At 35.4% G+C, this 12,102-nt stretch overlaps 1 protein-coding gene across 1 annotated transcript; it reads left to right on the top strand.

Annotated features, from left to right (window-relative positions):
- The first annotated feature begins 1,371 nt into the window (after window positions 1-1,371).
- On the top strand, window positions 1,372-10,142 carry LOC143531484 (protein arginine methyltransferase NDUFAF7 homolog, mitochondrial-like). Its single transcript, XM_077026772.1, has 13 exons — window positions 1,372-1,642; window positions 2,464-2,575; window positions 3,096-3,178; window positions 3,283-3,348; window positions 3,485-3,585; window positions 3,738-3,856; window positions 4,041-4,081; window positions 4,531-4,619; window positions 4,864-5,044; window positions 5,618-5,734; window positions 6,148-6,192; window positions 6,396-6,533; window positions 10,000-10,142. Exons 1-13 carry the CDS (start codon window positions 1,523-1,525, stop codon window positions 10,132-10,134), a joined length of 1,347 nt encoding a protein of 448 aa, XP_076882887.1. The 5' UTR covers window positions 1,372-1,522; the 3' UTR covers window positions 10,135-10,142.
- Window positions 10,143-12,102: the final 1,960 nt, after the last annotated feature.

Raw genomic sequence — 12,102 nt, 5'->3', positions numbered from 1 at the left:
ACTATTTACAATATACCACCATTGCCAGGAATCGAACCCTGGACCTCTCACCCAAAGGCCAAAGCCTTTACCATCCCACCAAAGTGGAGATGGCAATGTAGCTAGACATGTACATATCAGTTGTCTACCGAATGTGTTTAGATAGATAATCCATTTGTCGTTTTACAATTCACATTTCACAACACTAAAAGGTTACATTTGGTCAAGAATGGTTAACGTTAACAAATTAACAATAATCCGAAATGGAATTTAGGAAAATGGCATCAAGATACGTTCTCTCTCCTCTCTTCACCTTTTCATTTTACAAACTCATTCATAAAGATTCACTTGTGTCGATATTTATGACTCGACACTGTTCACTACAATCACTAGTTGCTTAACTTGAAATCAAGTTACGTTATGTAAACACGTCATGATTGATTTATTAACTGGGTATATTAAACATTATATTAATTGATAAAGACAATTGCTTTAATATAATTTAAATACTTATAACATATATCAAGAACGATATATAAACTACTTTAGATCACATTTATCTCTAATCATGTCACACATCTTTTCATGAGTTGCAAGTTGTACAAGGTCACACCTCGATATATGTTTGGAAATGTATTGTTTGCTATTCGTGTTCTTTAAATACTCGTGCAACTGTTAATTTGATATAGATGTTTGGAAATGGCTGAAATACCCTTTAAATGGTAAAAACCACTGCATTTCTCTCATTCTCTGCATGCCATATGAATTTGTTTGTGATTTGATTAAAAACACATTAGGAGGTGCACAAATAACCTAAATCAACATTTTGGCTCGCTGATGTTGTCTCTATCGTTTCTTACAGGGTGATGCAGACATATTTTTCCCAACAGATTTTTGGCTTTTAGAATGTATCGACCATTACAGTTCAGGGTGGTTAAAATCACAAATTGAGCATTTTGATAGGTTCTCCAAACAAATTGAGTTTGGGCATTTTTCAAACTCAATCTCAAACATGCCTAATTTAGAAAGCAAGTACGTTGACGTTTTGTGTAAATGCTTTGGAATTATTAACAATTTTATATGATGATGTGATGATTTGAGTTATTTTTAATAAACCATATATTGATGATTTGTATTGGTTCGATTCATATATTTTTACGCCTATTTATTTTTTTGAATGTTTGAGTGTTTAACACCACTTTTCCACTAATATGTTGAATGTTAATAATGTATATGTTTAGTTGTACTAAGCATCCATAATCTAGGTAATTTATTTGTTATTCTTTATGTTAGTTTAGCTTGAGCATGAATTTCTTGTGTTTTCTTTGTTGTGACTGTTCTTGTGTTTAATTTAGGCTTTACCGTTCATTACATCTGACGTTGATAAAACCCAAACGTTTGTTCGTATGATAGCAATTACGAGGGTAATTTAGTCGTTTCACACACATTTAACAGAAATGAGTAACGTCCGTCAATTCAAAACCCTGAAATCCAAAACCCCTCATTACTGAAATCAAACAAACAAATAATCGATCGATCGGAGATGGCGTTTACTGCATACAAATGCAGTCGTCTTCTTCTTCACAAATCATCATCAAGCTGTGGAGGACACGTGGCGGCATTCTTCTCCACACAGTTTGTAGTCGGAGACACGCCTGTTCTCGTATGCTTTCTTCTTCTTCTTATAATAATAAGTATTATTATTATTATTATTCACCTAACCTAATTTCATCACTAGATTGTTAATTTTAAGCAAGTAATGAGAATTAGGAATTCATACATATACATACATTAGGCCTCGTTTATGTTTATGCTTATTTCTATTCATTAAAGGTTTTTTTATATTTTCTAATCTTATGATATATATATACATACATTTAACCAAATATATAATTATTAACTATTATACATACATACCGCCTGTAAACAAGCCCAACGATGTTCCTTCATTTTACTTTAAACCAACACCAACACTAACACTTAATTAAACAAATATGCTGTGTTCATGTTCATGTTCGTGTTCGTTTTTTGTTTTAAATCTAAACCAACACTTCACCAATATAAATAAACGAACAAAACGTGTGTTCACGTTCGTTCGTTTAATTAAACAAACACATATTTTTTGTTCATGTTCGTTTGTTTATTAAATAAACGAACTTACCGCCGAACGTTTGGTTTGTTTACAGGCCTAAACATACAAAAATATAAATGAGTAGTAGTATTATGTGGTTAAATAATTTATTTATATGTAAAATTAACACATCAATATGGATGTTAAATAGCCACACCGAACCACTGACATTGACCATTATCGGTTAGCCAAATCAAATAAAACATTTTTTGTGTTTCCCGATCACGAACAAGAAATTCCGTTCAGTGTCCGATAAACACTTAGAGAACGAACATGAACAAGGCCTTCTTTGGTTTTGGTTTACATCCCTAAACATACATGTGGAATTGAGTTTGATGCCTTTGGTTGAACAGGTTAGAGACTTCATACACTCGGCATTATATCATCCCGAACATGGATATTTTTCACAAAGCCCAAGATCTGTTGGGGTGCTTGACCGGAGCATTAACTTTCATAAGTTGCAAGGTATTACATATATAAGACACTGCTGTATTAAACCCGATTAGTAGTAGCTATTTATCTGATCCTTCAAGTCACTATGGAAATGCATATCCAAACACTCTCTGAACTAGATTTTAATGTTTAGTAGTAGTCTACAGTTCACAACGGGCTTCTTTCATCATTTGTTGGGCTATACCATCATATTGTTATATTCCCACATAATAAAATAAAGGCTGATGTCAACTAACTTGTTTCATATAGTAATTTGTTCTTCTGATTGGTAGATCACTTATAATAAGTCTGCAAGGTCTTTATGCCATCTATTGATCATTAAGAGATCGTTTATGGTCTGGTTTATACCTCAACTTAAGTCACTGTTGATTATCTCTTGAAATATCACACCTTAGCAGTTAGCAAATTATTATGCATCACTTTGCAATAATTGTTTGTCACGTGGAACTTACAGATATCTATGATTAATGACTGTTTGTAGTATGGAACACGTTAGGTTGTGCTTAAAACTTCAATGGGTGGCCTTTTTCAGGAAGGAAGGCTTACATGTCACATTTGGAAAAAGTATACAAGCAGAATGATGTTTCTTGGTTTACTCCAGTAGAGCTGTTCAAGGTATAAATAAACTTTTTTGTTTACCAATTTTGGTAAAGTGCATTGATGGGTAATATACAACTCTTCTTTTGGCTATCTTACTGATTTTCCCCTTTTGCTTGTAGCCTTGGTATGCCCACGGGATTGCTGAAGCAATTTTGCGGACAACTAATCTTATATTTCCACTTAAGGTGAGTTGTATATGTTTGATAATTTTGAAAGATAAACTTTTGGCATTGTGTATAATATATCAGTTTTCTTGTTCTGTTTTCTTTAATAAGATAAAGAACGAGAAAATAACTAATTTTCTATCTGTGGTGCTTTCAGATCTATGAAATTGGAGGTGGATCTGGAACTTGTGCAAAGGGCATATTGGATTACATAATGTTGAATGCCCCTACACGAGTTTACAATAACATGTCATACACGTATGTATTCTGTTTTTCTTTAAAATTTGCATGTACTAATCTGTAACATATTTTGACCCCTAATTTGACTAACTACTAATGTTTAATATTATTCAGTTTCAAGTTATTTTTGTTTTATTATTGTTTTGTGAAGAACTATACTTTTTGTGCAGTTCAGTAGAAATTAGTTCTTCATTAGCCAAGAAACAGATGGAAACAGTTGGAGAAGTTAGCAGTCACTTGTCGAAATTCAAAGTAGAATGTCGTGATGCTGCTGATCGTAGCGGATGGGGTATATTCTACTACCACTTTTTTTGCACCTGCCGTTTATACAACTATGTATTATTGGTTAAATATATGTTTATTTAATGAAACTTTGAGAAAGTTCTGTTTTGCTGGTATATCGTGCAGCTGGACTTTCTCTTGTCTGAGTATCCATGAACACATTGGGATTAATAGTTTTGCTCTTAAAACAGGGGATGCAGAGCAACAACCGTGCTGGGTTATAATGCTAGAGGTACTTTTTAATCTGTACTTCGTTTGTCAATATTGCAGTTTGCTTAAAAGATTTATTATGAACGAATTAATGTACACTAGCTTTCTTTTACGCTAGAGGTGGCCAATGGGTTGGGTCATGGGTGACCAGAAAAACTTATGTCCAATATTTTTTGATATGTAATGTAACAAATATGATTATAAAAGTTACATTATTTTGGTAATAATCAAGTCTTTTTAATGAGATGATTTATGAGGTGTTACACATTAAAATTATGTTTTTGCGACTTTCAACCCTTTCGACCATCTTTAAGTTACTTTTTTATGTTATAATTTTGAGCCATTAGAGATTAAAAGAATAATCCAAACCAGCCCAGTTATAAGTAAACGGTTGAAAGTATCACCTCTATGTCATGCTTTTGTCACCTCATTGCAAATTTGCAAGATTACTTATTTCTCTTTGATTACTAGGTTCTCGATAATCTTCCACACGACCTTATTTATTCAGAAAATCAAGTTTCCCCATGGATGGAAGTTTGGGTAGAAAAGCAACAAGACAGGTAAATGGAGTCAGTTAAATTTATTTTTGTAATACGCATTATCCTTTTTGTCAATATTTAACACTTTTAAAATGACCACAATTAAGTTTATGTAAAAGTTTCATGCTAAGTTGTTTATTCATTATTTATATCAAAATAAATTAAATGGATTGACTTGAGTTCTTAATGTTTATGTTTCATATTTATTGGGGTGTAGTTTAGATGATTGACAAAAAGTCAAAATTTTCCTCTTGGTCAAACGCAGGTATGGATTGTCCGAGCTGTATAAACCGATGCAAGATCCTCTAATCAAAAGTTGTTTGGATATTCTAAATGTGGATAAAGATTATAGGCCCCTAGAAACTCGAGAGCCTTCATTGCCAAGCAGCGTTTGGGCTAAAATATTTCCCAAACCTAGAAGACGTTGGCTTCCAACCGGATGCTTGGTAAGGATCCCTTTTTATTTTCAAATTGGGCAACTATTATGGTTACGTTTCGTAACTTTTAGAAGTTAATGATACAGTCCCTGCAGTTCATCATTAACATAAATGTACCTTTTTGCATGATTATATCCCTAGAATTTTCAAATCTTAAGTAAAAGATTATATCTTATTTTGCATAATTAAGTCTACACCTTATTAAAAGGGACAATTTCATAGACATCCTCTTTATAGTTATATATGTCGTGTACACCCTTCTTAATTTTGTAATATCATATTTGCCAGCTACTTGGAACAGCATGCTTCTCTAGATAAACGAACAGAAAACTATGCTATTGACATGGTTCACAGTAAATATGGTCTTTAGTGTTTTCTATATGAGTATGATGTCATGAAATTTGGAAGGATATATATGAAATTAATTCTTATTAAAAACATATCCTTTATTTTCGAAGTGTATGGAGTTAATCATGTAAAAATATAGTCAAGAGGTGTATTTGCGCATTCAGTGAAACAGTATGGGGTACCGTCTTTTTGACAATTTGTATTTGTAGTAATGTGGCTTCATGTGATATATAGAAACTTCTACAAGCATTACATGGAGCCCTGCCAAAGATGTCAATGATTGCTTCTGATTTCAGTTACCTTCCTGATGTTAAAGTCCCTGGTGACAGAGCTCCACTTGTTTCTACCAAGGTACCATAGTTCATTAGTTTTCACCAAATTTGCTATTAAAACCTTTGAATAAAAGGCTATGAATGTTGAAGGATACAATCTGCATTTTCAATATTTATGTTTATTATAGGCTCGTCACACGAATCGGTTTAGTTTGTCCAAAAGTTCTGGTTTTCTTTGAATAGTTAATTTGTCAAATATGATTGGTAGTATTGTACTATTTAGAACAATGCTTTAGGATGTTTGTTGCATTAAAATGAATGTTGGCTGATTTTCAGCCTGTATAATTTTATTTATCCTATTAGAGATTGTACATTACCGGATGAACCCACTCTTAACTCTTAAGTAAATAGGTCGTGTTTGGTTTTAAGTTTTTCATGATGATATTACGTATCACGTTTCTGGCATTTGATCATCTAGCCCTTTGTCTGCAGAAAGATGGAAACAGTTCAGATCACAGCAGTTATCTGGATGCCAAGGTATTGTTTGCTATTCGTGTTCTTTAAATACTCGTGTAACTGTACCTAATGATTATGTACCAAATGGCTGAAATACCCTTTAAATGGACAAAATCAATGCATCCATATGAATCTATCTGTGATTTGGTTAAAAAACATTAGGAGTACACATAAACTAAATCAACATTTTGGCTCGCGGATGTTGTCTGTATCGTTTTTTACAGGGTGATGCAGACATATTTTTCCCAACAGATTTTTGGCTTTTAGAACGTATCGACCATTACAGTTCAGGGTGGTTAAAATCACGAATTGAGCATTTTGATAGGTCCTCCAAACAAGGAAAGAAAAGGCGCACCATAACGGTATGTTCAAATATTTTATCTGACATTATCTACTAGAAGTGCAAAGACAGGTTGGTCGGGTAATGGGTCAAAACAGGTTCGTGTTGAAACGGGCCAATTTTTCAGTACACGCTCAAACTGGGTTGGGTTAGCTTGACCTGCTGAAACCTTTTTATCCAATTTCAGTACGGGCTAATTGCGTGAAATAGAATCAAATTTTACGCTTCCTCCCGGTTATAGAAACCAACTTACACTTTGTTACTGATGTTAGCAGTCAAATTACCTTTTATTATTGATCATAACAACGAATGACTTGTTCAAATTGTTGGTCATTCTTTTGTTGATTTTTAAAGTTTTTGCTGATGTGGCATCTTATTTTCATTTTAGTGTATATGTATATAGAGATGATCAAATAAACCGGTTCCTGGAACCGAACCGGTGGACCCGAACCGGAACCGAACCGGTTTCTACCCGTTTTTTGTAGGAACCGGACCCTATCTGATTCAACCCGATGATCCGTGACCGGTTCTTGCATTTCTGAGTGGGGGCGGGTAGGAACCGGAACCGGTTCTAGCCGTTGGATCGAATATAGCCGTTGGAAATCGTTTTTTGGCCGTTTTTTGGCTCCCCCAAGCACCCCACTACTAGTATAAATAGGTATTTGGTGTCATGGGTTCATCACAACACTCAAAACGCAAACCCGAACGTAAAAAAATACAAAAAAAACGCTATTACAACGTTTTGAGTTCTCTAATCTCTTGTTTTCTCTTCTTCTATATTCATATTTGTTGTTATGGCTGCCTCACAATCATCGGTTGGTCAAGGTTCCAACGCCGAACCAAGTTTCGTTCGTATTGTACCTCATAATCGTAATCAAGAGATTTGGTGCAATTGGGATTTGGTCGAATTGAGTGACCATTCATTGAAGGCTCGGTGCAAGTTTTGTGGGGTTTATTTAAACCCACTTTCGAATTCAAATTTGAAGAAACACATCGAAAAACCGTATTGTAAGGCGTTGAAAAAGAACGTCGATTCGCAACAAACGCAAATGGATAGTGAAGGCGGAATATTTACATACCAAATTGATCGAGTTCAAGATCGTATGGCGAAGTTTGTGATTCAAGAAGCTTTGCCGTTTAGCCACTTCAACAACCCTCGCTTAACCGCCATGATTCGAGATACGCTTCAACCACAATACACTCACGTAAGTCATACTCTTAAACGTTATTGTTTAAAATTGTGGAAGAAGGCCAAAGAGGTACTAATTGCATATTTTGAAAATATAAATACGGGAATAAACTTAACTAGTGATGTTTGGTCGGCTCCACATGGTCTACCCGAATCTTATCTTTGTGTCACCGCTCATTGGGTAAACCCGTCATCGTGGGAAATGATGAAACGCACCATTGCTTTCGAACTCTTTGAGTATCCACATACATGAGATAATTTGTTTGAAATTTTAGATTATGTTATAAAAACTTATAAACTAGAAAATAAAATATTTTCAATGGCATTTGATAACGCGTCGAATAATACATCGGCGGTTGATAAATTAAAATTAAAATATACGCCGATTTGCAATGGTGTATTTTTTCACTCAAGGTGTGTTGCACATATCATTAATTTAATCGTGCAAGACGGACTTGCTTCGGATGAGGTTACATCGGTTATAAACGATTTTAGACTAATGATACATGAAGTTTTTAAGAAAAGTAAAAAAAGACAAATGAAATATAGAAAATTTTGTAAAGATACGGGAAGAAAAGCTTTGGGAGCTAATTGGGATGTACCTCATCGATGGAATTCCACTTGCATAATGTTTCAAAGTGCTTTAGAACAAAGAGAAACTTTACAAATGTTTCATTCTAGTCTTGCCGAGAATGATTTGGCAATCCCCTTTTCAAATGAGAAATGGGAAATTATCAATGACTTATCGACTTTTCTTGAAGTTTTTAAAACATCAACTACGAAACTATCGGGAACGTATTATCCGACAAGTCCCTTGGTTCTTTCGGAGTTATTTTTAATGGTTAACAATCTTAAAGAATTTGAAAATAAAAGTCCAATGTTTTCAAACATCATATTACCAATGAAGTTTAAATTAAAAAAATACTTTCTTGAATTGTCACCGGTTTTTACTTGCGCCGTCGCTTTAAACCCAATGTTAAATGTTACGGGGGTTGAATGTGTGATAGGCGAAATTTTTTTAGCCTTAAATATGCATGAAATTGACCCAAACTTTTCAACAGAGGCAAAAAATTATTTTAACTTGAATTTTAAATTTATGTATGACTTTTATTTAAATAAATATGGGTCAAACATACACATGCCTATGCCGGGGGGGGGGGGGGTCTTCATCAAGTTCAAGTGCTACTAGAGTACGAGATCCCATGATTAGCCTTATGAACACCGTTCGCAACGTAACGGCTAAAAAACAAAGGGGTAACACCCCTTCAAGCGAACTAGGAAGGTATAGTGCAAATGATTACTCTACCGGTTTATCCGAATAGGAATATGGCACTTTTGATGTTTTGGCTTGGTGGAAGGTAAAGGAAACCGAGTTTCCGATTTTTGCCACCATGGCCCGTGATTTACTAACCGTCCAAGCTTCTACGGTAGCTTCGGAATCCGCCTTTTCTCTTAGTGACAGGGTAATATCGATGAGAAGAACAAGACTAAATTCGGAGTCGGTGGAGATGTGCATTTGCTTAAAGGATCACTTGGACTCAATCGATCGTATTCAACACGTAACCACTCTCGAAGATGAAACACCACTTGATGTTCGAGTGCACGACGAACAAGAAGGCATTTCTAAAAGTAATTCCGAGGAAGAAGTCGCCGCTCAATAATTACGAGGAACAAGAAGGCTTTTCTAGAAATAATGTCACAACTTTATATTTATAAGTTTAATGTTTTGTTAGTTTGTTTTTGAAGATTTTAAAACATGTAACCTTTTTTTTTTGAACTTCTTAAAGTAAATAAAATGAATTTTATGTTAATTGTTTTTTTTTTATTTTTCATGTTATACAAATACGAATCGTAGTTTAGAATCCAAATCGCAAACGAAAAACGAAAAAAAAAAAAAAAAATTTTTACACTGGAACCGGTTACAGTACAGGAACCGGTTTAGGAACCGGTAAGAACCGGTTAGATAGGTTAGGGGTCCGAGGGTGGGAGAACCGGTTCGGTTCCCTAACCGGTTCGAGCCTGGAACCGGTTTTAAAATGGGGTTTTGAATATAGGAACCGGTTCCGGTTCCTAGTCCCAAACCGTTTTGAACATCTCTATATGTATATGGCACATGCAAAGAGACTTATTAAATATTTTTTGGATAAAAAGTTTATAAAATAGGTCGTTTGTGAACTCGTTAAATAAATTACTTATTTTTTTTCACATGAACAGTTTTTGCATACATGGCATCTGATGTCATCAACCAGTGCCACATCAGTAGTTTATGTGATGAGTTTTTGTGTGATTATACATGCAGCTTGATACGTCGGTGTTTATGGAAGAATTTGGTCTGCCCACAAAGACAAAGACCAAAGATGGATACAACCCTCTTCTTGATGACTTCAAAAATACTAAATTTTACCTTAGTGTTCCAACACCCAATACGAAATAAAATATTCGACACTAGGAGAAAAGATGACTTTTGTAACATCCTAAAATTTTAATGATAAATAAAGGAAGTTATGTTTAGTGATTTCGCGTAATTAATTAATATCGGGTAAGGAGCGGGTCTTGGACGTGGATTAATTGAGATGGGTTAAATGAGAATGGGATTTCAGGGATATAAATACCCCCAAAATACCTTCATTTCCATCATTTTCCTAAAAACACTCCATAACATACACACCACCTACAACCGCCGGCGGCAGCCGAGGAGAGGGAGAGCGAGGTCCGAGAAAGAGAGAGCGGTTGGTTGTGATTAAGCAAGTAAACGAGATCCAAACAAGCCCAAAAATGTATGGTTATTGATCTTTGAAGTTTAAAGATCCAAACTTTTAGTGTATAAACGACCGAAAATGGCCGGGTAGCGTAGTGGGTGATATTGAACCATAGCAAGGGTGTTAAAATCGCTCGAAATGCCGATCAGAAGCTAAAACAGCGGCTGTCTGGGCAACTTCGCCTTCATCTGGGCAACTTCGCCTTCAAAGCAACGAACTTCGCCTGCAAGCTAAGTTCGCCTGATGGCAACTTCGCTGTAAAGTTAAGTTCGCCTAACTGGTAACTTCGCCTGAGGCCAAGTTCGCCTGATAACAACTTCGCCTGAAGCCAAGTTCGCCTGATGGCAACTTCGCTGTAAAGCTAAGTTCGCCTAGCTGGTAACTTCGCCTAAAGCTAAGTTCGCCTAAGGTTAACTTCGCCTAAAGTCAAGTTCGATTAGAAAATAAATTAAAAATCTAATGAAAAATGTGTTAAGACAGTTAATGGAAATAAAATTTTTCCAAGCTAACCTGGCAGCTCGACCCCAGCCAGGGGCTCTGCCCATTGGACCCTGCTAGGGGCTGCCGCCCCTAGACCCCGCTGCCAGGGGCGCTGCCCCCGGACCCTCGTTCGTTGTGGGTCATATAAAGATAGAAATACATTATAAGTAGTGATAGTTAAATTGATATGTATACTTGTTATACAGTCAGCCGTGCACAACTAAAGAAAGGGATTACGATCAACGGAGAACGTAACCGTGTTCAGGTGAGTTTCTAGCCCCATTCCTTGTTATGTTTTCGGGGCTGTGTGCATACTTGATGTGTTAATACATTTATCCTAAGTGATAAGTGTATGCCCTATGTGATATATGTGATATGTATGAATGATTGCTTGATGGTACGTGAACGATCTTCGGATATTGCACGTACCGTCAGGTTGTAATGTTAAGTATAAGGTAAATATGATATGTATGCTCATGCGTATAAATGTGATAAAGTTAATAAAAGAAGGAAATAATGATGTATGGTTGTATGGTTACGAAAAGGGTACCGAGCCCTAATAATACTCGAGGTATGATGTATGGTTGTATGGTAACGAAGAGGGAATCGAACCCTTCTAATATTCGAAAACTAGGGACCAGACCCTTATAATATCTGTGATGATAGGGACCAGACCCTTATAATATCTGTGATGTTAGGGAATCGAACCCTTCTAATATTCGAAAACTAGGGACCAGACCCTTATAATATCTGTGATGATAGGGACCAGACCCTTATAATATCTGTGATGTTAGGGAATCGAACCCTTCTAATATTCGAAAACTAGGGACCAGACCCTTATAATATCTGTGATGATAGGGACCAGACCCTTATAATATCTGTGATGGTAGGGAATCGAACCCTTCTAATATTCGAAAACTAGTGACCAGACCCTTATAATATCTGTGAGGTTATAGGGCGAAAGGCTCTTTAAGAAGTATGATTATGCATGTAAGGAAAGTATGAAGGTAAGAATGAACGTAAGATTATGTATGTAAAGAAAGTATGAAAGTAAAAAATGAAAGTAAAAGCACTTAGGTGTATATGAAAGAAAGTTAAGAGATTAAGTATGGAATGTAAGAAGGTATTGTATGATTATGTGATTAACTAGAACTCACTCAGCG

This window comes from Bidens hawaiensis, unplaced genomic scaffold (genome assembly GCF_021521415.1).
Source record: "Bidens hawaiensis isolate Kalapana, Puna unplaced genomic scaffold, B.hawaiensis_p1.1 tig00009190_1, whole genome shotgun sequence".
Taxonomy (NCBI): Eukaryota; Viridiplantae; Streptophyta; class Magnoliopsida; order Asterales; family Asteraceae; genus Bidens; species Bidens hawaiensis.
The sequence above is the reverse complement of the archived record's forward strand: the minus strand, read 5'-3'. Positions and strand labels throughout refer to the sequence as shown.

Coding starts and splice junctions, on each gene's coding strand:
- LOC143531484 (XM_077026772.1), top strand. CDS start 1,523: ATGGCGTTTACTGCATACAAATGCAGTCGTCTTCTTCTTCACAAATCA. Junction 3,857..4,040: donor TGCTGATCGTAGCGGATGGG/GTATATTCTACT, acceptor CTCTTAAAACAG/GGGATGCAGAGCAACAACCG. Junction 5,735..6,147: donor CTCCACTTGTTTCTACCAAG/GTACCATAGTTC, acceptor CTTTGTCTGCAG/AAAGATGGAAACAGTTCAGA.